Source organism: Gouania willdenowi, chromosome 15, assembly GCF_900634775.1.
Source record: "Gouania willdenowi chromosome 15, fGouWil2.1, whole genome shotgun sequence".
NCBI lineage: Eukaryota > Metazoa > Chordata > Actinopteri > Blenniiformes > Gobiesocidae > Gouania > Gouania willdenowi.
This window is the reverse complement of record NC_041058.1, coordinates 23,381,061-23,408,856: the sequence shown is the minus strand read 5'-3', so window position 1 is coordinate 23,408,856 and position 27,796 is coordinate 23,381,061. Positions and strand designations below refer to the sequence as shown.

At 40.4% G+C, this 27,796-nt stretch overlaps 1 protein-coding gene across 1 annotated transcript; it reads right to left on the bottom strand.

Moving 5' to 3' along the window:
* Nucleotides 1-269: 269 nt before the first annotated feature.
* Nucleotides 270-27,796, bottom strand: mlh1 (mutL homolog 1, colon cancer, nonpolyposis type 2 (E. coli)). Its single transcript, XM_028467925.1, has 19 exons — nucleotides 27,580-27,796; nucleotides 27,391-27,481; nucleotides 24,897-24,995; nucleotides 24,194-24,267; nucleotides 24,042-24,114; nucleotides 23,873-23,964; nucleotides 23,744-23,786; nucleotides 21,151-21,239; nucleotides 20,947-21,059; nucleotides 20,775-20,868; nucleotides 20,548-20,701; nucleotides 16,278-16,603; nucleotides 7,291-7,436; nucleotides 5,832-5,940; nucleotides 5,655-5,718; nucleotides 1,919-2,083; nucleotides 1,755-1,847; nucleotides 1,565-1,675; nucleotides 270-518 (listed from the first exon to the last, which is right to left on the bottom strand). The coding sequence occupies exons 1-19, from the start codon at nucleotides 27,684-27,686 to the stop codon at nucleotides 363-365; spliced, it is 2,199 nt and encodes a 732-aa protein (XP_028323726.1). The 5' UTR covers nucleotides 27,687-27,796; the 3' UTR covers nucleotides 270-362.

The window sequence follows — 27,796 nt, the reverse complement described above, 5'->3', positions numbered from 1 at the left end:
TGTTTTTGCAGTAAATTCAGCTTGAACAAAATGGGCTGGACTAGATGATCTGGTGGGCAAAACTTTGCCCGCAGGCTTCGAGTTTGACATGTGGGTAAGAGGATTATTGTCTTTGCTTTGACACCAGTGGTGAGACGTGAATATACATTTTTTTTTTTAAAGACCATTTGAACCTTAAATCAACAGCGATACATTTTTTTGCAGCATTTCATCAAGTCTTTGTTTTCCTAATGCCCTCAAAACTAAAGGAGTGGATGAAGAAAACCCTACAAATCAACAATATCTTTAATACAAAGTGGCTATGTATAATAATGTTTTACAGACACTAAACTAGACCGTTTGGCACTGATTTGCAGTTATTTTCAGCATCTCTCAAACACTTTGTAGAGGTCGGGCAGGTTAGCGATCTGCAGCACTGAGCCGTCCTCACTGAAGCTCCATGGAGGACTGAAGAGAGTTCTCAGAGCTTTGAAGATGATGTGCTCTACTTTCCATCGCCATGAGTTCCCCTCAGCATCCTGAAACATCACACATAACACACTTAGGGTGCTTTCACACAGATAGTCTGCTGGACTTGGTGCGATTCAGGCGGTGAATCTGCAACATTGTTGCATTTTAATTTGCTCCACTTTCACACATTCTATTTGCCAAGCGCACCAAACTTTCTGAACTACGTCTCAAGCAGGAGAAACGGTCGGTCTCCGATTGGACAGAATACTTCAGCCTCCATAGACTTCTGTCATAAAAATCTCAAACAAACACCCAGAAATGTAATTAATAATGATTAAAAATGACCCATAAACACAATGACTGTGGACATTTTTGTGACGTGTGTGTGTGTGTGTGTGTGTGAGTCGTGTATGCGCTCAATGCCATGACGATGTGACGCTGCCCTGTCACTACTGACAGTCGTGCCATCACGTCGTATATTTGGTTTCTCTTCCTTTGTTTTCCAAAAGAAATCCTAAAACAATCCCTGCAGAAATGTTATTAATAATAATTCAAAATAACCCATAACCACATGATGACAACCTGTGCTAATGCTCTACATAAACACTGAGATGACTCTACTCCGTCTCCATCTGTCAGCGCTCAGAGCCGTCATGTCACCAGTACGGATGTGTAAAGTGTGAAGATATGAGAATATCAAACAGAGCAGTCAAATGTGCAGCCATTGCTGATCATGTGAACAGTTTGGGAAACAGAGATGAGTGAAATAAATGAACGATGTGGGAGAAATACGGAAAGGAGTGAGGAAACGTGACGTGTTTGTTTGTGTGCTGACAAAGCGAAAATGGATGGATGGATGGATAAATGGATATTTGTGTGTGTTGCTAATGGAGCACTGGGTTGAGTGTGTGCTCGTGCCTGTTACCGTGACGGCAGGCACACAGTAGCAGTGGCACCTACATTTTTCAGAGGACCAGAGTTCCACTGACCTTTCACATATCACAAAAACACCGGAGTATCCGAGGAAGTGAAGCATGGTGCGGAGCAAAGAGGAATGTGTGAAAGCACCCTTACACACTCAGTGGTGTTGTTTTTTAACAAGTAAAAGTGACACCTGTTCCTCTGCTGGCTCCGCCTCCAGGATGTACTGCTTCCTGATGGAGTAGAACATGCTGCACTCTCTGCTGAAGTCTCTGAAACAGTCCTTTTCATTGTCCCAGTTTACCTGCACAGAACCAGCATCAACCAGCCTCATCAAACACAGTTTGTTCCATAAATGAAGAGTGAAGTGAAGCAGATCTCACCTCAGTAGCCAGACGCAGGATAAACATGGGCAGCCCCTCCAGAATGGGAGTGTATTTCTCCAGTAGTATTGGTAGTCCGGTTAGATTCCCATCCTGTGACGGGCTCAGTGTTTATAAATGATTCATCATAACGTGACCAGAGGTTGGGAACCACCTGGACTGACCTGATCTATCTCCATGGAGAAGTAGTCCTCCAGCAACTCTGCCTTTTTCTTCAGGAAGTCCACAATGTACTGAGCCAGACCTTCTTTAGGACCATCTTCTTCTGTCCAGCCGCTCTCGTCTGAGTCCAAAGCCAACATGGCCAGTTCATAGAGCGACGCTGGAGTCTGGAAACACATTAACACAAGGTCAGTGTTTGATTTCACGCTATTTACCTGCTGATTGAGAAATGATTTCTGGCCCGTCTGCGCCATCTACCCTCTCGCGTGGCCCGCCACGCGGACGGGCCCGGCTCACACTGGACAGGCCTCCTACATGTTCACTTCACCCCACTCCCAGCTGGTCTGGCTCACTCACAAAATGCACCACACACCAATACCCAACCCTTGGGGGGCTGGATGGTGGGGCTGGGGGTGGAGGGGGCCGCCACCTGTGTTACTATGTAGTGGCGTGGGGGCGGCCCTCCCACCTCTAGTTGCCCTACTAATCCCTCCAATTTTAATCGCATCTCAACATGTCACCCCCCGGAGGGTGTATCATCTTTTACACCCTCCGGCCTATTACACCACATACACATAAATCCACAGAGGCTGGAGGGGGAGCACCGCTCCCCTCCATCCCCCTTCTTTTAATTACACCCCATACATTCACCAAACACACACATTCACACAGGGGATCGGGAAGTGCCTCTCCATTGGGGAATGGAGAGGCACCATAAGAGGGTGGTGGGTTGGTACACATATTTGGGCCTCTCCGGTGGGGGCCTGGCCCCTCTGTTGGTGGCTGGGCCACTGCATAGAGCAAAAGCACATCAAGATGGTGCGGTCGGGCGTGGCGGTGGGTCTCGGGGGGGCTTTGCCGGGGTCTCTCCTTGCGGGGTCTTTCCGGGCTGTGTCGGCCGGGTGGGGCGCGGGGGTGCCTCTCCCCCTTGGGTGTGGCTTGGTGCTTGCTTTGTCTCCTGGTGGCCTTGGGGGCGGGCCCCGCGGTGTGCGGGCCCGGGGCGGCCTGCCTCGCCGGTTTGGGGGGTGGGTGTGCTGGGGGGGTGCTGGTGTCCTCGCCGGGGTTGGGGCGGGGTTGCTTGGCGCCTCGGGGTGATGCTGTTTACTGGGGGGCAGCGCTAGCTGTTCCGGTGGTGGAGGTTGCTGTCGGCCGCCTGGTGGGTCTATCCTGCCGTTTGCGGACTGGTGGGTGGGTCCGGGGCATCTTTGGCTGGGGGCTGCTGTCCCGCACTTGATGTGTGCCGTTGGGGTGCCTCCGTCCCCGCGGTGGGGATCGCCGGTTGCTCGCGGGCCGGCGGGGGGCGCTGCTCCGTGGCTGGCGCTGTCCGGGGGGCGGCGGGCCCTGGGCTGCTGGCCGTGGGCTGTCCGGGGCTGTGCGGTCCTGCTGGGCCGTGGCCGGGTCCCGGGCGGGGGTGGGGGATGCGTCCCGGGGGGCTTGGCCCGGGGGCTTGCCCTTGGGGGGTCCTGGTCCCGGGGGGTGCTCCTGGGGCCCGGGGTGCTTGGCCTGCTGGCCGGGCCGGTCCTGGCGGGGGTCTTTCGGGGCGGGTGGCGCGTGCCGCGCCCTTGCGTACCTACTGGTGCGGCCCCTGCTTGGGCAGTGCCCCGTGAGGTAGGGTGTCGGGGGCCGGAATAGGGGGCCACATCCCGGCGGGGCGGTCTGGCTTGGCCCTTGGAGGGGGCCCTGGCTTTAAAAAAAAAAAAAAGAACTGAAGCTCCTGGCGCGGGCGGCATCAGTGAAGGGTGATCTGGGGCGCCGTGGGGGGCTAGGTTGGGGTGCCTGGGGGCCGGCGGGGAGACTCCCAGCGGCCCCCTGGTGCCTTATGCGGCTTGGGGTGTGGTCGTCCTCCCTGGGCGGGCTGCTCCTGGTGCTGCATCCGTTCCGGGTCCTTCTGGCCTGGGGTCGGGCCCCTGCTGGCTCTGGGCTCGCCGGCGGGTGCCCACTGGCTGCCTGTTCGGCGCGGTTCTGGTCGTCTGCTGGGTGTGGGCTTCGGCTCCTCCGCTGGGGCCTCGGGCAGGGAGTTCTCTGGGCCCTCCCCTCGGGGGGTTAGGCGCGGTGGTGGGGTGGGGGGGTGGGGGGGTCGATGGGGTGGGGGGTCTGGGGGTTGGGGGTGGGATCGGTGGCGTGGTGCGCTGGGTCCTTGGCTCCTTGGGGCTTTCTTGGGTGTGTATGGGGGGGCGATGGCTGCCTCTCGGCTTGGGATCTTGGGGGCGTTCGGGGGACTGCTTGGCCGTGGGGTGGTCGCCGGGGGCCCTTAGGCTGCCTGCTCTTGCTGCTGGCCTGACTGCTTCTTCGGGCCCGGGGGCGGCTCTTGGGTTTTGCAGTGGCGGTACTTGGAAATACATTTGTCATGGATGCACTGGCCTTGGGCTGTGGGATAACACTCATACTGGGCTCAACCTTAGACACGTTGTTCCCAAATACCTGTTTTATGGAATTTCCACTCACCTCTTCCTCTGTTCACAGCCACCACCATTATTCCTAAACCACACACTGGTCACCAAACTGGCTTGACAACACAACAATAAACACAATATACACAACCACAATTTCACATCGCATCACTTAAAACTATTCCTCACCCATTCCATATCCTATCTTGTATCCCTCTTCCCTGCTAACTTCCCCACCCCCCTCCAACCCCTCACCTTGGTGTAACACTGCCCTCTCTTTTTTACATCCTCCCTTTAATAAAGTATTTCTTACCCTTCCCTAGGGAGGGCTGGTGACGGTCACAATTATGCAATGAAATAAATAAATTTATTTAATTGCAATAATAAAATATGCATTGCTGTCAAAAGATTGCACTTCTTGTAGTGTTAACCTTCGAAAGCATGTGCAGACAAGGTAAAAAAAAAAAAAAAAAAAAGAGAAATGATTTCTGACTTCCTGACAATCAGAGGTGTAAAGAGTAGTGAGATATATATACAGTATATTTATATATATATATATATATATATATATATATATATATATATATATATATATATATATATATACTGACATCTCATGTAGAAACTTAAAAAGAAAAAGACTAAATCTTGCACAATTGGAACTTAATAACTTTCCCACAAAGACTTCTGTATAAAATGAAAGGTTTGTCAAAATGTACAATTCTTTTTTAAAAAAAAATAACAGCAATGAATTCAATTTAAAATAAAATTAAAAAAAAATCCTCAGGCTCTAAAACAATGTCATGTGACTGACTATTTATTTCATTGCTGTTTTGATGCCGCGCATTACGTTTAATCTGATCGGTCGGTTATGATGTGATGCTTTTGATTGTTGTCTGTTCATGTCATTTTTTGTAGTTTCACAATGTTTGTTGATCATTTCAGAACAAAAAATTATAACTTAATCAGTAACAGTTGGGTTTAGAAATGTGATACATTACTTCACTTCTTTTAAAAAAACATATTTAAGTACAAGTAAAAGTACTGATTTAGAATTATACTGCTAAAAAAATTACAATTACAGTAACGTGAGTACTTACAATCCATTACTTTCACCTCTGCTGACAATAAAGTGCAACATAGATCAATATAGTATTTTTATAAAACCTAATCAATCAATTGAAATTCTCTGTATTTGAGTTGTTTTTATTACAATGCAGCTGAACTCAGTTATTATCGGCTTTAAATGATCAAATTCTACTTAAATAAAAAAACCACAAACTAATTTCTAAATAGTATCTAATAATATCTTCGTGTTCACCACGATCACAAAATAAAATCAACTTACAGAAAGTCTGAGCACACCAAAGTTTCCAAAGTCGTAAATGAGGATTTGGTAGAAAAGCTCCTGGCTGGAACAGAGAGAAGGTTAGAAAGAGTGAGTGAGTGAGTGAGTGAGAGAGTGTGTGTGAGTGTGAGTGTGAGTGTGAGTGTGAGTGTGTGTGTGTGTGTGTGTGTGTCTGACCTGAGTTTGCTGGTGTTGAGCAGATAGAGCTTGGTGTGATGTTGGACCAGAGTCCACTGGGGGTTGACGCAGCCCACGAATGAGTGACTGTGGAGCATTTCCTGAAGGCCTGGAGTCATGGTGAGGGTTAGAACTTAGAGGAACGTTTGTTTTTGTTCTCAGGAGGAGAATGGAGGGAAATATTGACTTTAGCAGCAGAAAGGATTCTTATGAGCAATGGAAGCTAATGTGAGAAGTTAAATAAAACCACAGTGTGGACACTCAGACTGTTAGTCAGGGTTAGTGTCAATTACATCTTCAATTATCCATATTCAATTAAAATTCAATTACGATTACAATAGCCAGTGTCACGGTTTAAGTTGACCTCATACTGAGATCGATTATGAGCATGCGCACTATCAGAAAATGTCCGCCACGCTGAGATAGAAAATTCATTTTCAAAGCTAATGTTATTTAACGATTGCTGAATGGCTGCTTTTCTTGGGGAAAAATGTACAACTGCTCAATATACGAGGCAGGAGAGGTTCCAACGCCACAAATAAACTATAGACAGGTTCATCTTCTTCATGGTGAAGAAAAAAACATGATTATAATATACATTGCAATAAATAACAGTGAACCTAATGTAACATTACAATAATAAGCTGTTGTATTCATATAAATCTGATCATGACAATTATTTTATTTTTTTTTTATCATTGGTCGACTGATGTGATGTTTTAAGCATTTTTTTTAAATCAGTGCAATAATCTGTGTGCATGGCTAATCCAGCACGTAGCAGTCACGTACTGAGATTGTAAAATAATCTCAGTACGGAGGTAAACTCAGACTGTGACATCGGCATTTTTTCCAATCACATCACAGATAAATGACAATTATTAATTTTACCCTGAAAGTCAATTACAATTACTTTCTCAACTACCAATGTTCAATTACAATTTTACTCACTTTTATTCATGTAGCGTTGTGATTATTATATGCGTTTTTTATGTGTGTGTGTGTGTGTGTGTGTGTGTGTGTGTGTGTGTGCGTGTGTGTGTGTACAATGTCGTTTTAGCATCTTTACCTTTAAATTTTAGTGCCTTTATTATAAAATCTAATGTAAAAGCCCAACGAAGGACAAGAGTTGGAATTTAACAATAACTAAAAACTATTCGTACAAAACATTAGTTGCATTCACAGTATGGTAAATTGTATCGTACCTATAATAAAAAAAAAAAAAACATCTATTATATGATAACTAACCACGCGTATGAGTGTGAAAAGACATTGACAGTTTCCATGGTAATAACAATCACAAAGTCAATTATTTTTCCTTGTTTAAACAGCGACAGATTCTTAAAATTACAATAACATTTCTGACGGTCATGCCATAATTGTAATTATTTATCCATTACAATTGTAATTGATTCCAACACTGTGTGGTCATGTGATCAGCGGAGTGTTTAGTTGTCGTGACCTTTGTGTGCGTTCTCTGTGACCTCTGCTCTCAGCTCTTTGATGCTGCTCAGTTTGATGACTCGTCTTTTTGGCGTCGCCGCAGCCGTCGCCTCCTCGTCTTCCTCCGTCTTCTGCTGCTCGCTTTGCTCCGCCCTCGGCCGCTTCCTGTCACACAACGCCACATTATTCCCCTGCTGTAGGACAACAGCTCACAACAGAAACACAGTTTTTCCAAATGTGTTACACATTATGTTACATAATGTGTAACACATGATTCTTCTCTAGCTCTGAACGTAAAAGTCAGGGGTGTCAAACTCATTTTAGTTCAGGGGCCAAATACAGAGCCACAGATTTTAGGCAGGAAAAAAGAACAATTTTAACATCATTGTGCCCTAGTTTTCAATATCGGTTGAGTTCACTTCAGGAAATTCATAATTTTACCAATTTTTGTGTAATTTAGAGGAATTTTGTGAAATTGTTTGTGAGAATTTACAAGACTTGTGGAAAAGTTGAGTTCTTTCCACAATTTATTTGCAATTAAAAATGACTACATTCATGTGATATAAACAAAGGAAAAATAAAAGCCCCTAAAAATATTGTAGAGTTTCATCAAATTGGTGAATTTGAGAATCCTATAACTGGATTATTTGGTAATGTACATGATGGGGTGGGCGATATGGGAAAAATATCATATCAAGAGTTTTTCTTTGTCAAATCACGATCACGATTTTATCACAATTTTTTTCATTCAAATAATTTAGACTATGTTAAAGTTATTTACTAATAAAACAAACCAATTCACCTCCTAAAAATCATCACCCTAAATGGAAAAGAAGGAATAAAAGATAATTTAAGACAAAGTAATTTCATGTAATTTTTAAAATCGTATGTAAGAAATTTATTAAACTGGTTCCAAGTACAATTAACATCAAACAAAATGTTCTTTGTTTAACTAAAGTGGTGTAGCATTAGCATTAGCATCACTTGCTACATAAGAAAGCAGCATATCAGTCTAGTGATTTCTATTTGTTATTGAGGTAACACACTCATATTAATAAAATCCTACTTTAAGCAGTGTTTGAACGCCTCATTTCACACAGTTTAGACAATCACATCCTTTACAAGATAAAAAGTTACTGCTTTGGTTACATTAGGTCTGGGTGATATGAACCAATACTCATATCTCTTTATTTTTCCTCAAAATAGCTATAAGCGATATAAACTCCATTTATTTATTATTTATTTATTTATATTTAATAGTTTTACAAGAAAAACAATAATGGGTCAAAGTCAGTGGATCCACAAAGACCCTTTTATTAATCAATAGCAGCACAATATCAACATTTTGTGTCACTTTTGACTTTTTCCTTCATTAAGGCTGAAATGTGATTAAATTATGTTGTGCAGCTTTTTTCAGGGCAACTCTGAGTTTTTTTAAAATAGTTTTTAAAGTAAATCACATTCAGGACACTGTCTCTTTAAGAGTGTGGAAACAGCCCCGTTAGCTTCAGCAGCAGCAGCAGATCTCTGCTGAGGAGTGACAGAGAGTTAGTTAGAGAAGAGAAACACATGCAGTGTTTCCTCAAACGTCTCTGTACTGTTAGTTTTACAGACAGACAGACATCTGCACTGAGCTTCTTACAGACAGTCGCTAACACTGCTGACTGTGTGTGTCCGTGCACTGGGGGGAGGGGAGCAGAGCGTACTTCTGCCCTGTTTAAGCGCTTAATAATTCTTTGGTGTCTGTAACACTGACATGCTGACTAGCAAATGGTGTGATTTGGCAGAAAGAAAAAAAAAACCATTGGATGTTCTGTGTATAGACCACAGACATGATGAAGACACGGCACTGAGGGTTAAAATGTGAACTACAGACGGTTCTGCGATCTTCGTGATTTGGGAGATCGTCGTCATATTGTAATCCTTAACGATTTCATATCGTCAGATCGCACACCCTTAGTACTAGGGATGTAACGATTAATCGTAAGGCAGTTAAAAATCGATTCATAGGTATCACGGTTGATATCGATTTTCTGACAATTGAATCGCAGTACTTTTTTTAACCAGCAGAGGGCGCTATCCGGAAGTGTTGGCGGCGGGCGGAGTCTGCTAATACTTTCTTTCTGGCTGCCTTCTACTCTTAAACATGTTAATAAATGATTCATTACCCCTTTAGCACCGAAAGAATATCTGTAATATTACTTGAATATCTGCAAAAGTCACGTTTTTCTATTAGCTCTGTCTGCTAGCATAGCTTCTCTTCTTCACTGCTAGAATATCTGCATGCCAACCGACCACTGTGTTACCAGCGCCCTCTGCTGGTCCAAACAAATATGACGTAAATCAGTGCAATGACGTTTTTTTTTTTTTAAGTCCAATTGTTAAGGCACAAAATACATTTTCAGTTGCACTTTTAAAAGAAAAAAGATCTATTATGCAGTTTTGCATTGTTTATTATAGAACCAGAATTTAAATTAATAGGCTTCATTTTCATTTGTATTATTCCTTTATTTATTTAATTCAAGATTTATTTTTAGTTAAATTGCATTATTTTGAATAGTTTATCAAGGAATTCTTTTGACAATGAAAAATAAAAGGAAAATAATACAGTATTTTCAAATTTTTTCCCAAAAAAAAAATTTGTCTACAGTCCCATTTTGTAAATGAAAAAATCGTGAGAGAATCGTATCGTGAACCCAGTATCATGAATCGAATCGTATCGGGAGTTGAGTGAATCGTTACATCCCTACTTAGTACTCAACAAATAATGTTTTCTCTGTCTTTTTTATTTTCTCTTGCAGGCCAAATTGGATGCTCTAAAGGGCTGGATTTGGCCCCTGGGCCTTGTGTTTGACACCTGTTTTAGATGAAAGCCATGAAAGCTCATGTGGAACAGGGGGATAAGGTTAGAGGATAGGAAGGACCATATAGGGCCCTATAAAATACATTTTATTTTTGTCCAAATTCTGTTTTCAACATTCAGTTTTTAAAATTCAGTTTAAAAAAAAAAAATTCTGAAAATATAAGTTTTTAACTCCTGTGAGGAAACAAAATAAATATGAATTAAAACGAAAACTATAATCAAACAAAAATGTATGTCAAAAATAAAAATGTAATTTCAAATAATGTGTAAGCTACAATTAAAAAGTAAATGTATGTAATTATTATAATCATCCAATAACTGAAGGGTTGGGGGTTTGAATCCTGCTCTAGCCAAGTCATTGTCGTCGTGTCCTTGGGCAAGGCACTTTACCCACATTGCCTAGTATGAATGTAGTGTGTGATTGAGTGTTGGTGGTGGTCGCAGAGACCGATGGTTCACTATGGCAGCCTCACATCTGTCAGTCTGCCTCAGGGTAGCTGTGGCTACAATAGTAGCTTACCACCACTGTGTGTGGAGTGAAAGAATAATGCACATCAATGTAAAGCACTTTGACTGTCTGTGAAAAAAGCACAATATAAAATCCAATGCATTATTATTAGAATCTTTTTTATTTTTTTTAAATCATGTATATCACATTGAATTCCAGGAGAATGAAATTAAACTGAGAGATGGAACCTTCCACACTTTGAAGGATCCATTTTTTCTCACACTTTGCAGCAAGGAAAAAAGCTAAAGAACTTTTTCAGGAAACTTAGTTTTCCATCCTCCTTCCTGTTCTTCTTCTTTGCTTTGTCCTGCTCCTTCTTTTTCTTGGCCTTCTGTTTGTCTGTCATGAGGGCGATCTCCTTCAGTTCAGCATTCCCCATCACCAGCAGATCAATTTGCCATTGCTGGTTCTCCTGGGTCATGTTCAGAGTGTGAAATCGCTTCTGCAGATCTCCATACTTGGTCTCCATGGCGTGGATGATAGCATCCTTTTCCTGGAGCTGTTTGGTAGCCTCAGCAGAGTTCCTCTCATGGAGCTCCACATCTTTTTGTAGAGCCTGTACCTGTGAGCAGACGTGGCTCAGCGCGCTCTCATGGGACGTGGTCAGAGTCTTCTTCACCGCCTCCCATTCTGCTTCCATCTGAGCCACAGTGTCTTTATGGTTGCTCTCCTTCAGACACAGTTCGTCCTGGCAGTCATCGGCCATCTTCTGGTACACCTTATTTAGGGCTACCAAGTTCTCGTCTATACTCTCCAGCTCAGTGGTCATCTCCATTTTCATGGTGTCGAATTCACAGCATTCACTCTTCAGGCGCTCCACTTCACCGTTGACCTGGTGTAAAGCTGCCTTTAAAGAAATGAGTTCTTTGTTCTCCTCCATCAGCCTCCGGTTCTCCTCCTCCAGGTTCTTTATCTTCTCAGACAATACAGACTGGTTCTCCTCCTCAGCCTCACAGTCATCTCTGTACTGAGAGATGGACTCTATCAAAGAGTCGATCTTGTTCTCATTACTTCCCACATAAACTTCCATCTTCCACTTTGGATTTCCACGAACCTGTTTGTTGTAAATTACTTTGTCTCTGAAAACACTTCTGTCCTCAACGAATATCACAGGTCAGACTGAATATCAAAGCCACAGTGAAGACTTTATGTCATTAAAATGACTTTGATATTTTAGAACCCTGCAGCACCATCTTTTTAGAATGATGACAAAAGCTCCTATGGAACATATAGAACCCTATGTATCAATTTTTTTTTTTTCCCCAAATTCCGTGTTTTCCAGATTAAATATTTTCAGTAAATATTTGTTTTTAACTCCAGTGAGGAAATAAAATAATAACAAAAGAAAACCTTAATTAAACAAAAAATGAAAATATAATTTAAAACAATGTGTAAGCTACAATTAAAAGGTCTTTCTTACTCTTTTGGATGAAATCTTTCATATTTTCTATCAGGGGTGTCAAACTAATTTTAGTTAAGGGGCCAAATATGGAACAGTTTGCCCTAGTTTTCAATTACGGTTCAATTCACTTGATTTTTACCAATTTTTGTGAAAAAAACTTGGAGAAAAGTTGAGTTCATTCCACAATTTGCAATTAAAATGACTGCATTCATGTGATATAAACAAAGGAAAAATAAAAGGCCATAAAAATATTGTAGAGTTTCATTCAATTGGTGAATTTGAGATATCTATAACTGGGTTTTTTGGTAATTTAAACAATAATTAATGTTTTGGATTCTCTAAATTGGAGAGACTGTGGCAGATGTGAGGACGCTCTAAAGGGCCGGATTTGGCCCCCGGCCTTGAGTTTGACATGGATGGTATAAAGTGTGGATTAGACTAGGTATTCTCAACCTTGGGGTTTGGATCCCATTTGAGGTCGTGAGACATTTTTGAGCCCATTTTTTTTTTTTGCTTATTTTTACCCTTTTTCTGCAACTACACCAAACTTGCCATATTTTAATCCATTTTCATCACTTTTTCTGCCATTTTTTTGCTCATTTTAATGCTTTTTTGTTGCATTCCTGCCACTCCTCCATGAAATTTCAATGGCTTTTCAGCATTTTTTTCCCACTTTTCCACCTTTTCCACCACTTTTCCCAACTAATGTTGCATATATTTACCCATTATGGTCACTTTTAATCTCTTTTCACCAAAGTTCATGCTTATTTTGACACTTTTTACCACTTTTTCTGTCCATTTTTTCCCCCTCTAATTTGCAACTTTTAACCAATTTTTGTGTTTTTTAAAATTTAATTTCACCATTTTTGGTCACTTTTAACCCATTTTATTTCTGATTAAAATAATGATTTACATCTTTAAGATGACTATATAGTATATACTATGGCCTGAATAATAATAAACTTCCTGGATAACAGTGGATATTATTCAGATAAATAAATAAATAAATGTGGTTATCACAGATTCATAGAACAATGGACCATCATTTTCCTGACTTTATGAATGGGCCCCAAAAATATCCCCCCTTTATTCTTCCTTATAGATGGCCCTGTCTCCACATGACTGTTCTTCAATGTTCATGTCTGTGTTCAACCACCTTCAGGTACGGGGGTCGTGGTCTGAATAGGTTGAGAACCACTGGATTAGACAAGGTCAGAAATGATTCTGCTGGCCACATGGGGGCGATAAATAACAACTAACTCCCAACTTGGATTTTCTAATGAGCTCAAAGTCCCTCATATGGTGAAACTAAATATACACAGGTTTGGTGGAGGTATTTGAAGGTGTAAACCAAACACTCTGCAAGACAAGGTCATAGGTCAGAAAAATAGCACGAAAACTTTGACTGGATTTATGTAATCTAAACCTTCATTTTCAAAATCTTCAAATCCACTTTGGGAGTTTATATCAGTGGGACACACTATAAAAGTCTGTATCTGTTTGAATTAAAGGACATTAAAGATGTAACACGTTAATTCACAACAGGGTGTAACCCCAACACAACCCTATTAAGCACCACAGACAACTGGTGGTCCAGGGTCCACATGTGGCCCTCTGTGCAATTTTGTGCGGTCACCAAATCAAATCCCCAAAATTTGTATTTCAAGAAGTTGGAAAGAATATAAAGCCCAACATAATACAAAAAAATAACTCCCAAAACACACAAATCAACAGCAAAATGCACAAAGTACACAAAAACTGGCTTACACAACACTAAATGACAACAAAGACAAACACAACTACATAAAACAAAAATGATTACACAAACAAAAAAACAACACATTACAGAATATCTGTAAAGACACAAATACAAGTTGCAGACAGTGACCGCAAAAATGCAGAAAACGACAAAAAAAAAAAAATTACGAGAACACAAAAAAAAACTAGAACTGCAAGCAGTTATGAAAGGGGGCCAAGCCTTCTCGCGCGACTCAGACCCCAGGTTCTGCAGAGCCCCTGAAAGTACGCCACGAAGGAAGACGGGCTCGGGGCGAGTGTCAGGACACAGGCCAATGTGCCATTTGCTGTGAACAGGTGGATATGAAGTTTTGAAAAATGTGATTTAAAGTGTGAAAGTTACAGGCCAAAATGCATTTGCACCCATTATAGCACCACCTAGTGGTGCAATTTTTGGTATGGGTGATCTGTGTGCTCTTCTATAGTTAACCTGTAAATTTCACAGCCCTCAACATAATACTTCAGCTGAAATAAAGGTTTGTTTATTTATATGTTATGTAGTAATAAGCCACACCCACTTTGACCAATCGCGACTAATTTTGAGATACGGTCCCAGGAGCGAACCAAGGTCATACCCACCAAATTTGATAAAAATCGGTTGTGCCATTTAGGGGTTATTATTTCTCATAATTGCAGTGCCCCCTAGAGGCGTAATTTTTTAAAATTTGGCTCATACAACCACAGTCTCATGGCAACCAAGGATCTCATAATTGGTGGTGTAAGCAAATATTTTGACCAAGATATGCAACAGTTTGTGTTTTTATTGCTCGCTAGAAAACTTTACTCGTTAATATTTTGCGCATATTTTGCACAAACAAATTTTTTTGCTAAACTCTAGATCAGGTCCAAGTGAAGACTAGGTGCCAAGTTTCATGCCGATTGGACAAAACCCCAAAGAGTAAGTTGAAAAAGTAGGTTTTTGATATGTAGTGACTTACAAAGAGCAATGTGCTGTGGGAGTGGGCGTGGCCTATGTCAGATAATGCGACTCTATGTATGAAACAAGTGGATATGAATTTTATGAAGATGTGAATTAAATTGTGAAAGTTAAAGGCCAAAATGTTTTTGCAATTATAGCGCCACCTAGTGGGGCAATTTTTGGTATAGGTGGTCTGTGTGCTCTTATATAGTTACCCTGTAAATTTCACTGCCCTCAACATAATAATTCAACAAAAATAAATGTTTGTGTTACTGTCATTAGCCACGCCCACTTTGACCAATCGTGAATAACTTTGAGATATCGCCTCAGGAGGGACCCAAGATCATACCCTCCAAATTTGGTAAGAATTGGTCATGCCAATTAAGAGATATAAATATTCATTATTTGCAGCGCCCCCTAGTGGTCTACATCATTCAAATTTGGCGCATACCCTCACAGTCACATGCCAACTAAGGATCTCAGATTTGGTGTTGTTAGCATTTATTTTGACCGAGATATGCGCCAGTTTGCATTTTTATAGCTAGCTAGAAAACTTTACTCGCTAATAATTTGCGCACAATTTACCCGAACAAACTCAGAGGGTTAACTGGAGATAACGTCCAACTGAAGACTCTACGTGCCAAGTTTCACGCTGATTGGACAAAACCCCAAGGAGGAGTTCGAAAAAGTAGGTTTTCCAGTTTTTGCGATTTTGCTCCAAGAAAAGTTTAGGTGGAAATGGGCGTGGCCTAGCCCAGGTGATTCAGTGCTATTCAAGGAATCTGTGGATATGAAGGTTTTAAAATTGCAACAAATGGTGTGGGAGTTATTGGCAAAACACGTTGACCTTTGTTATAGCACCACCTGCTGGCGAACATATGTGAATTTTTGCGTCCAAGGTACACGGGGTGGTCTGGACCCAACCACCAAGGGGCATCGCCCTACCTTGCACGGTTTAGCCTGCAGCACTACTTTTACCAGGGGAAAAATAAAAGGTAACAATAATTCTTACGAATACAATAGGGTTCCTTGCACCGCTGGTCCTAGGAACTGCGTATGCTTACATACGCGGTTCCCTGGCCCCGTGGGCTTGGCCCCCTAAAAAACACACAATGACTCCAAAAAATACACAAAATGGCTATGAACTGACAAACAACACCAACACAGAGACAAAAGCCCTATATTTCCCCTGTATTAATGCTCAGATTGGTTATTATTCTAAATGCTGACATGAACGTCGATAATGTGGCCCTCAGATCAGACACAATCACATTTTTTGTGGCCCCCACTGTGATAGAGTTGCTCATCCCTGCTATAATAAAGCCTGTGCCACTGAGCTCTTCCAACAGGTGCATTTAATAAATGACTGAAGGCGGTTGAACCAGCGGGCAAAGAGAAGAAGACGTCATTCTTAGGGAGGGTCATGTTTGCTTTTACATTCTTCTTCTCTGCAGGTCAAAGTTCGCTCACACTCATACATCCTCCTCTGACGCCTCACAATGCTGAGTCTGACTCACCTGTGGGCATCAATGCTGATTTTATCTTTGCTTTTTGGAACGACTGCTTCCTCCTCGGCCAACGCCTCCAGCATGTCAGCGTCAATCACATCATCCATGGCAACGGGTTTGCTAGTAGTTGTTGTCCTGCCACAGCTGGATCCTGGCTGCTCTGGGTCAGCAGACGTCAGCGTTTTCTCCTTTGGCTGGAGGAAGGCGTCCAGCTTCTGAGCGCGGCAGTCCGTCCTCACCATCTGGTGTGCGTAGATTCTTTCTGTGGGGTCTGTGGAGGTCTTTGAGGAGGTGGCCTCAGAGCTGCCTGTGACTGAGAGCCCTGGGAGCAACGTCTACAAAAAGAACATCATCCATTCAATCACTGCAAACTTTCACAAAAAAACATCATGCAAAAAGATACAGATTACCAGCAACAAGTAGAGCAACTTAGTCAATCCAGCATGCTACCATTTCAACCATTAACATGTTCTACTGAGAGCTGTAACTCATAACATCACTATTACATCATGTTTGTCTTTCTTTCATTTATTTATTTATTCAGTTTATTTCCGACATGGTTACATTCACCTTTTTTTTTTTTTTTGTACATGCCGAAAAAGGAGACGAGAGAAGCAGTTTGCTTATCTGGGTCCCGTCCCGTTTTACCATCGCAAATTTACATGGATTTACATGTCTCTCTGGTCAAACATTCTTGAGTTGTTCTGAACAGTCCTTTTTTGTGTATTCTCATCTGTAGTCAGTGTTGTCTTTTTTTTTTAATTTTTTTTTTTTTATTCCTCCTCCTCTCTATCGTTGTTCGTGTTGGCCTTGTTCCCTGCCAGACGTTGTTAGCATTCCTCCAGTTCAAGAATAGTTCCTCTTTCGAAGGTGTTTGGAAGTTTTTTTCCCTTTTCATCCATAATGTCACCACTCGGGAATGTCTCTTTTGGACACACAAGTTTGCAGCTTGTTTTGTCTCTACATCAAGGTTAATCCAGCTGTTGTTAGTTCTATTGGCAGTGTTGTATTTTCCACTGTTAGATTTAACTTGTATAAACACATTATTATATCTTAGTTCATAAGCAAGGTAGTAATTTCATTGTACAGGAAAATGTGTTTCTAACTGCACATATGACAATAAACACTTTGAATTTAAATTTAATGTAATCCTTAATCACCCCACCACCTAGCAATTGAAATGAATAAATGACAGACCTTTTTTACTCTTGGTTTCCACATTTAATTCAGTCTCCGTAAAATAATCACAGTCTGAGTTTTGTTTCCAGTGTTTATATAGATCTAGGTCCATATCCATGATTACCATCAGTAATGTTGTTGTTTAGATGGATCCTTCGTATTTTCCCAAGTCTTCCATCGTTTTGATGAGGATTGGTTTTCCGTTCTCTTCTCCCAGTGGTGTGATGTAAATCCTGCAGTTCCTTGTCCACGTCTTTAGAATCTTTCCTCCTTTTTTAATTTGGTGTGCCTTCCATGCGATGCTTGCATTTTTTTTTGTCAGGCTTTCATTAATAAAAACCATTGTTTCCTTCAGCTTTCTTCCTTGCTTCAGTAGTTCTCCTTTGAATTTCATCTTCGTGAAGGTTATTTTTACAGCTCTGTTATCATTTTTCTTTGGTAGGAGATGGCAGGAGTTGATGTTGTCAGGGTTCAGGACAATGTCCTTCGACTCCAGGTAGTCAATGACCTGTTGTTCAATCGATTTTGTTTCTTCGTCACTCGCGTAACTCCTGGGTTTTATCTTTAGGCCTGTGATGATGACATCTTTCTCTCTTTCCTTTTGTTCCAGCTGTTCAACCATTTTATCTCTTCAGCATTTCTTTCATTCTTTTCTTTCAGTACCTTTGCTTCGCTTTGTAGGTTTTCCAGTGAGTTTTCCAGCATCTTTTCCAACGACTTTATCTCGGCAGATAGGTTTCGTAGACCCTCGCGAATCATCTCCTTGACCTCTTACAAACCCGAATTGGGTTCTGAAGGGCCTCCCTGCGGTTTTTTCACCATTTTCCTTCAGTCTTGGGCCCAATTTTTCAGGCTGTTCAGCTGTTGGTCATAATATTAGAACATCATGAAAAAGTTGATTTATTTCAGTAATTCCATTCAAAAATTTAAATTTATAGGGATACCATGGTCCTTAAACCAGGTACTGGTAGCTTTGGCACTGTGTGCAGGTGCCAAGTCCTGCATCTCGATAAAGTTGTTCAGCAGCAAGAAGCATGAAGTGTTCTAAAACTTCCTGGTAGACGGCTGTATTGACCTTAGACATAAGAAAACACAGTGGACCAATACCAGCACATGACATGGCACCCCAAACCATCACTGACTGTGGAAACATGCAACATGTACTTTCATCAGAGAACATAACTATGGACCACTCAGCAGCATTCCAGTCCTCTTTGTCTTTCGCCCAGGTGAGACGCTTCTGACGCTGTCTCTTGTTCAAGAATGGCTTGACACAAGGAACACGACAGCTGAAACCCATGTCTTGCATACGTCTGTGTGTGGTAGTTCTTGAAGCACTGACTCCAGCTGCAGTTTACTGTGTGAATCTCCCCCACATTTTTGAATGGGTTTTGTTTCACAATCCTCTCCAGTGCGTGGTTATCCCTATTGTACACTTTTTTCTACCACATCTTTTCCTTCCCTTCACCTCTCTATTAATGTGCTTGGACACAGAGCTCTGTGAACAGCCAGACTCTTTAGCGATGACCTTTTGTGTCTTGACCTCCTTGTGCAAGGTGTCAATGGTCGTCTTTTCACCATGATTGTGTAGCCTACAGAACTAGACTGAGACCATTTAAAGGCCTTTACAGGTGCACCAGGTGTCTTCAATATTGAACCTCTCCACAATATTCTAATTTTCTGAGATACTCAATTTGGGGTTTTCATTAGTTGTCAGTTATAATCATCAACATTAAAAAAATAAACACTTGAAATATATCAGTCTGTGTGAAATGAATGTAGTTTCACTTTTTGAATGGAATTACTGAATCAACTTTTTCATGATATTCTAATTTTATGACCAGCATCTGTATCTCTTTATTGGGTTATCAAGACAACAAACATGTTCAAACAATTAAGATACAATTCCCCTATTTTCCCCCTATTCTTTAGAACACAAACACCCCATTATTATTTAAATAATATAAGCAACAAAAAAGAATAAGTTATATATAATAATAATAATAATAATATAACAACTCTGTTCCCCTAAAGAAAAAACACAGGAGGGGGTGAACAAACAGTAACCAAAACAACAGAAACATCTAGTGGATGAGTTCAAAATGTTTAAAAACAAACACAAAAAATATACTATAATAAAGTGTATAAGTCTGGCTCGCCGCTTTAGTTACTTGCCTAGTTCTTGACTGGATTTAAAAAAATAAAAAAATAAATAAAAAGTTATATAGATCCATCAGTGGTTCCCAAACAGGGGTACGTGTACAGAAGCACATTGCAGGGGGTACTCAGAAAGATTTAACAATTAATCAGGAAATGTTCTTAGTTCTTTTTAGGCTAATTTTAGGACAAATTCACCCCAAACTGACAGTACTATTGCTCAATAAAATATTAAATGTTCTTGTAATGTATTGAAATAGGATTATTTCATGCTGTAGAAGCCATTTTATTACACTTCTGACAATAGGAGACAATAATTAGCTGCAATTTACAAAGGATACTGTATTTTCTTACTATTAAAGTCGTCACGTAAAAGTTGAAGTTGAACTAAATTCCACAAAATGTTTTGAATTTGTAGATTAAGCCTTATAGGGAACCAATGTTTGAGACACATTTAGGGGGTTAAGAGAGCCAACTGTTCTACAAAACGATAAAAAAGCATGTTAATTTATGGAGATGGTACTTATGATATGAAGAGGGGGTACAAATGTTTTGACAAAAAATGTGAAGGGGGTACACGGGAGAAAAAAGATTGGGAACCATTGATCTAATTTAATCATCTTAGGAGAGATTGGAATGGATTACATGAGATTCCAAGTTTTATTAAATGTATCAGAGCCCCCCCCCCCGATACCATATTTACATTTTTCTAGGTGTAGTAATGACATCAGGTCTTTCAGCAAAAAGTTAGGGGAGGGAGGAATCAGGGCTACCAGAGATGCAAACACAATAGAATTGGTTTCCCTGTTGGTGAAGACTGTGAATTCTTCTATGAACGGTGATGATTATAACCAAGCACTAGTATAAAGCCTTATGTTGGCCCTACCTAGAGGAGTGGATGTTTAGTAAGAAAACACAGATCTTATTTATTTGTGCTGCATACCTGAGTGAAGTATGTACGTGAGGAGTTGGAGCCCAGAAGTTTGCTCTCGATGTGTTTCTGGATGCTCTCGATGACGCTGTCCTCATGCAGGAAATGCACCTCGTGTTTGGTTGGATGGACGTTGACGTCCACGTTTTGTGGAGCGATTTCCAAGCTGCGAAAGCAAACATTGTATGATTTTATGGCTGATATTAAGAGCAATAGAAGTGAAACACTGAGTGTGTTACCTGAGATAAAGGAAAGGGTGTGTGTTCTTTGGAAGGTACGCAGCATAAACCGTCTCAATCGCCTTCTTCAAAGCACTTGACTCCACCAGACGATCTGACACAAAGATGGGTCACACCCTCAGCTCCACATAATGAGCCCTGAATTATTCACTGAGCTTTGTGTGGCACGTACGGTTAATGAACAGGATCAGGATGCATCTCTTCACGGAGTAGTTGGCGTTGGAAATGTAGCCTTTTATCTTGAAAGCCAGCTTCTGATCTTCACAGCCGACCTCGATCAGCTCCCTGAGAACATGACTCACAGTCGCTCATTCAGGCACTGCTGAAGCTGAAGCTGATAGCAGCTCATAGAATCAAAGCACGTTTAGGTGAATACCTGCTGACTGCGTTGCCAAAAACTCCTCTGATGTTATCCACCACAGACGCATTAGGTAGCGTCCTCACATCTGCCACAGTCTCTCCTTGCTACAACAGAACACAGATGATCACTAATGAGTCGTTCTGCTGTAAAACCTCAAATATGTACAAATTAACCTTAAGCGCTCCACTTCCTTCCACAGAAGTAATGCAAATCATATTTGGGGTCAATTATAATTGTAATTGCGTAGTTGATAATTGATTACAATTATGAACTAAGTATAACAGGAAAAATCTGTTTATTTAATTATAATTGAGTTCAGATAATTGACTTTGTAATTGTAATTGGCATGGAAATGATATAAAAACTGTTATTTACTATTTAATTAAACACAAAACTGGGGAATTATGTTAAAGTTCTATGGTTTACACATATGTAGTTAATTATTAAAATATGCTTCATATCAAGTTTACCTGTCAGTTCTCTTAAGGATCAACACAGCATTTAAAAAAACTGAAATTGAGGCTATACTGATGGAAAAAGTTCTCATACATGGATATTTTCATGGATAAGGAAGCCTATAAGGCAACCAAAAGATGAGAAACTAATCAGATCAGGGGCACAAATATGGAGTAGTTTGATCTCAAGTGGGCCACAGGTATAAGAGTTACAATATTGTGCCCTAATTTGCACTTCTACATATCCATAAATACAAAATATGCAAGAAACCGACAATATCCAAGCAATAAGTGATAAAAATCAGCCCCAACAGGATCTTCACTTTAAATTTCGTAGATTTTGAGACTAATTTCTATTTTATTAAGGAAAATATTCTGTAATAATTTAAAGGGGACATATCATGCTAAATCCACTTTTTAGCCCTTAAATGCATTTTGATGTATATTTAGAAGCACAGAAAAGTTCAAATTAATCTCTTCAGGTGCTCCGTTGATATCTTTATATTCTGTTTTGGTCATATTTTTCAATCTGTTTCAATTTTTCGATTCTCTATTACGTTTTTTGAACAATTACGTCAGCGGAACTGCCAAATTAGGACATTGACTCCAGGCCCAACACTTCGAGCAATTCGCCATTTTTATTTCTCGCTTTTATTTTGTAGTCCAAGCTCCAGGATGCAGAAGTTACGAGAGGATAAGTCAAAATGTTGGGTTGTTGGATGTAGTAACCCACACGCTTCATTACAACGTCTCCCAGCATCAGAACCTTTTCAAAGTGCCTGGTTGAGTTTTATTTTTCACGGAAATGTACCCACATCTGTGGGTAAGGTCATTTTTGTGTGCGCGCAGCACTTCAAGGATGACTGCTTCAGCAACCTCCGCCAGTATAAAGAAGGATTTGCCGAAAGACTTTGTCTGATTGAGGGTTCAATTCCTTCTATCTTTGGAGACGATGAGCTGTAAATAACGCTAAAAAGTGTGATGATAAGACGTCCCTGTCATTGTTTTGTTAGCATTAGCAGTTGCACCGTCTTCATATGTTAGCGCTTTGTGCTCGTTTTAGATCCTTGATGATATGGCCTTTAATTTAAGTCTAAAGTTTTCATTAGTCATTTCATTTTGCCGTTTTTGTCTCCAAAAAGACTGTATTAAAATGCATTTTGTGACGTTAGCTTGGCGCTAGCGTTAGCTTGGTGCTTGTGTTAGCTCACTTGTTAGGGTTCTGCAGGTTCATCATCTTCATTTTCATCTCGCTCCGCCGGGTCAGACTCTGGCTCGAACATGTAAGGCTGGATGGACAAGTCTTCTGTTGTTGACATTTTGTAAATAACGTGTGAATAAATTTTTCTGCGCAGCTACATAGCCATATCTCTTCTATCAAACTACAAAAATGGCCGAGCAGGGTGGAGTTGAACCTGGAGAGGGGGCGGGATATGAAGTGTCTCATTTGCATTTAAAGAGACCGCACCAAAACGAGTTGCTCTTAGAAGCACATCAGAAAAGGGGTAGAAAAGGAGTCTGGGGAGCTATAATTCAGAATTCAGACCCAAGCAGTGCAGTTCCGCTTTATATAGACCACAACTGTATGATTTATATCTAAAAAGGAAGGATTTAAAACCATGATATGTCCCCTTTAAGGAAAATTTAAGGATTTCGTAAAAATTTTGAGTTTTTTCAACTGTTTAACATTAAAAATGACTATTGCAATACTGCAATATAAGCACCAGGAGTGTTAAGTTTCATTTACACAATGATTCATGTTTTCTTTTTAAGTTTTGCTTTCTCCCGCAGGCCGAATTGGATGCTCTAAAAGGCCGGATTTGGCCCCTGAACCATGAGTTTGACATGTGAATTAGATGATAATGATTTTAGTGTAATTTAAAGCTGATTTAATACATGGGTCAAACGACCCGATAACATAAGCGATGCTAACAGAAAGCTAACACAAGAGGAAGGTTACATTTTATGTGCTTAAGGCTCAGTAATTGAACTGTAGTAATTGAGAGTGTAATTGTAATTGACCATCAGTGAAAAATTATAATTTCAATTGCAATTGGAATAATGTCGGTCATAGTAATCCTAATTAATGGATCATTAAAGATATAATTGTAATTTAAAAATGTAATTAACCCTAACCCTGATGCAAATCATACCTTTTTGACCGAGAAACTTCTTCCTGAATTATGAATGGCGTACCTTTAATAGGAACAGGAAAAAAACAAAAACAGGATGAGAAACCATCAACATGAGAAGTGAGTCGCTAAAAAAGGTCAATGTCGGACCTGCTGACCACTTCTACGATCCTTGAGTACTCGTCACTGGGGCTTTTTAACGCTTTTCTCCTCGTGGAAACATTGTAGAAAAGATCCTCGACCTGAGGGGGAGGAGGCAGGAGCAGCTTCTCAGCATTCATCAACATCACTAACTACAGCACGACTCCAATCTACTCACTAGAATCTGTGTTCCCTGGTTGCCAGCACATGGTTTGGGGGGGCCTTTTAGTTTGCCATCGCTGTAGTTGGCTCTGTTTAGTGACAAAATAATAGCATCAGCAGCACAGGGGGCTCAATGCATGTATGTGAACTATTGATAACTAATCATACCTGTAAGCACACTTAGCATCTGCTGTCTTAGTGGTTATGGTCACATGGGCAACGTGGCTTATACTGGCAAGAGCCTGATGACAAAAAACACTATTAGAAACATGGAAATACTTAGTTTATACTCACTTTACCAAAAAGACAATCATTGATTAAAGATTGAACTGAGAAGTGAGAGGTAGAAAGTAGGGTGGAACGATTAATTGCATTTGCGATATTATCGCAATATCATAAAATGCAATTTTCTAATTGTAAAGGCTGCAATTTTTATTTATTTTTTTCTTGTCCTGTCTTGTACTGTCCTGTTTAGTTCAGAGAGTGTTTAAGAAATGCAGCCCACATGTTTACATGTTTCATGAAACGTGAAGTTAGTTAGATATGTTGAAGAGGTAAAGCCACAGATTTGTTTGCTTTATTGTTGTAATCTGTGCTTTAAAATGTATAGTTTATATTTATTCAAAGTTTAAATAAATCTGAAATGGTTTATTATGAAACAGACTGATTTATTGCTTGTGTTCATTGAAAAAGACATGACAAGAGGCCTTTGAAAAATAATTGCATATTAAATCGCAATTTTGTTCAGCCCTAGTATAAAGGTAGGTAGGTATCATCAAAGTCAGAATGTATTTAAATAGTTGTAGCACCGATCCATGCATTATTTAGTGTTATTGTTCAAATTTAAGTCCTGATGAGCAGCTTTGCTCACCTCTCCTCTGAAACCGTATGTGGAAATAGACGAGAGGTCCTCAAAAGTCTGCAGTTTGCTGGTGGTGAATCTCTCACACACAATTTCCATGTCTTCTTTCTGCAATAGAGGAAGAGTATGGAAAACGACTATCATTAATATTCATATTTCTTTTTATTCATATTATTAAGGCTGATCCTCGAGGAAACTCATGCAAAAGCATTATTGTCCTGGCTTTGATATGTGGCAAATGTGTTACATCTCTGTGCTGCACACATTGAGAAAATAATGAGGAAATGTTTGGAAATCAACAGGCAGGTGGTTTGAGTCAAAATGCTGGGAAACACGTCAGACGCTGGGTTAGGTAACATTTTTGTTTGAAATAAAAATGTGTGCTATTAGTAGAAGGTAAAACAAAAACAAAGGTTCACACTATCGTAGCTGTGCAACTGAGTGTGAACATCTAAACCTGCAGAGACGTCTGCAGTTGTCAGTATCTAAAGGTTGTCCAAGAAAAGGACAAGAAGTTCACCAACAGAGGGTCAAAGATGAGTGTGTCTACTCTGGAAGATGTGAAGAATGTGTTGGCATTACAGAGAATAGCTTAAGCACTTAAGTTTAACTTGGTAAGTTATGGAAACTGCATCACAGTTTGTTATATATGCAGCATTAATAAAAACAACAACAAAAAAGAACACTCAGAGAGCACAGACCTCCACCAAGCGCCAAATTTTCTGTTTGCCAGATGTTTTATGGCTGGATCAGTGATAGTGATCATGGTACCATAATCATTCACACTTTCTGTCTCCATTTAATGACGATGCAGTAGGTCCAGATGTATGAGCATCCCCATCAAAAAGATCGGTCATTACAAACTAATATACGAATTATGAAATTAAGTTAGTAATTGAGATTTTTCAGTTATTTGGACTGATCCGCAGTATGTAGATCGAATCCCCTCCAAAATTCAATGGAATCTTCCATGACCTAAGGTCTTTCTTTGGTTAAAATATTGTCAAAATCTGTTTGACGTAATGTAATGTAATTAGGGGTGTCCCGATCCAATATTGGATTCAAATTTCCAGATTTTTTTTTTTATTTTTATTCAACTGTAGAATACTGTAGATATTATGTTGAAGGTTAAAATGTATGTAACCGATTGGTTAATAATAAATGGGTCAGTTTTTCTCATACCTACTGTTGCTGACTATTGTTCTCTGTTTGAGTGACATCACTAGATCAAGTCTTTTCTAACATTCCACACTACAAAATAAGTCATTACTTTTTTTCTAAAGAAAAGTGCAAAAAAAAAAAAATCACAAGAAAAATAAAATAAAATATACAGTATAAGTATGTATGATTCATGCTGATATCAGATCATTATCGGTATCAGCCGATATGCAAGGCTGCATAATCGGTATCATATGGGAAATGAAAAAGTTGTATCGGGACATCCCTAAATGTAATGGAACCTTTATTCATCACCGTAGTGAAATTCTTCTCTGCATTTTACCCATTTTCCCAGAGAGGTAGCAGTGGACTGCCAATTGCAGGCGCCCGGGGAGCAGTTGGATTGGGACTCAACATCCCACAGTGATAGCCTGGGTGAGATTTGAACCGGTGACTTTCTGATTACAAGCCCGCTTCCTTAACCACTATCAATATATCAACATTCTATCCGTACGCAGTGCCCCTATTTGGCCAGTTTAGGTAACGTGACTAAGATTAAACCTCATCCTAAACCTAAAAATTGTTGTGGAATTGCGTTATAACCTAATCCTAACCCTAAAACGCTACGTACCTGTACTTTGGTAACCGTACAAATAGACACTTAATAAATAATAAATAAATGCCTGATATTTGATCTAACGTCAAACTCCGAACCTTACATTATTGGCCGTGGCTATGGATACGTTAAACGTATCCATTGACTGCAACTCCATGCAAACGGAGCACCCCTCATTGGCCAGTTTAGGTCACGTGATAGGTGCATCTATCACGTGACCTAAAGTTCGGTCAGTTGTATTTTAGCTCATATTCATTTTTAGCTACCTTGCTAACTCTTTTATTTTATCCCTAACTCGAACCCACAAAATACCCTAAAATGCTTATTTTTGTAATATATGTATTTTTAATGGTGAAACTTGCCACGTTAAACACTTTAAAATTAATAAAATACATATGTCAAAAGTGAGATTCGAACCCACGGCAGAGGAAGGAAAACGTACCCATAGTCCTGGGGGCTATGGCTACGTTTAACGTATCGCTAGATACTTTCTACATTATTTGATAGCCTACTGAAGCAAAAGGAGAACATGCAAACACAAGAATGCATCTGAACACAGGAATAAAAACCCATTGTCTTTTATTTCCTGCTTTGTTGTTGTTACCATGATAATATTCTGAGAGATTAAAGTAAATATAAATATATATAATGTACATTCAGAGGTGCTGATGGACCCGGGGGCGGCCCACCCATCCACCCCCACCCTTTGCAAACGCCCCTGTAACTCACCCTGATTCCAGAGCCGTTGTCTTGGATCTGGAGCAGCTTCAGTCCTCCGTCTTTTACCGTCACCTGAATGGTGGTGGACTTTGCATCCAGGCTGAAACAAAACAAATATAGGTCTCCATATAAAACATTTAACTTTAAATGAACTGACCGTGTCATTAATTAAAGTGTGTGGTGCAGCTGCTCTGATACCAGTTTTCCATCAACTCTTTGACAGCGTTAGCAGGTCGTTGAATAATTTCTCCTGCAGCGATGCGGTTAACCACGGTTTCATCGAGCCTCCGAATGATTCCCGCCATGTTTACAGTTCAAATGACTCAGTTTATCATGGATAAAATCACACAGAGCAACATTAACGAGGAATATTTAAGACCTTAAGTATGCAGGCTAAACTGTGCTACAGCGTGCA

Excerpts from the sequence above, each read along its gene's own strand:
- mlh1 (XM_028467925.1), bottom strand. The coding sequence starts at position 27,686 with ATGGCGGGAATCATTCGGAGGCTCGATGAAACCGTGGTTAACCGCATC. Across the intron at positions 23,965-24,041 it reads ACCAGGGAACACAGATTCTA|GTCGAGGATCTTTTCTACAA; the intron begins GTGAGTAGATTG and ends CCTCCCCCTCAG. Across the intron at positions 23,787-23,872 it reads ATCGTAGAAGTGGTCAGCAG|GTACGCCATTCATAATTCAG; the intron begins GTCCGACATTGA and ends TTCCTATTAAAG.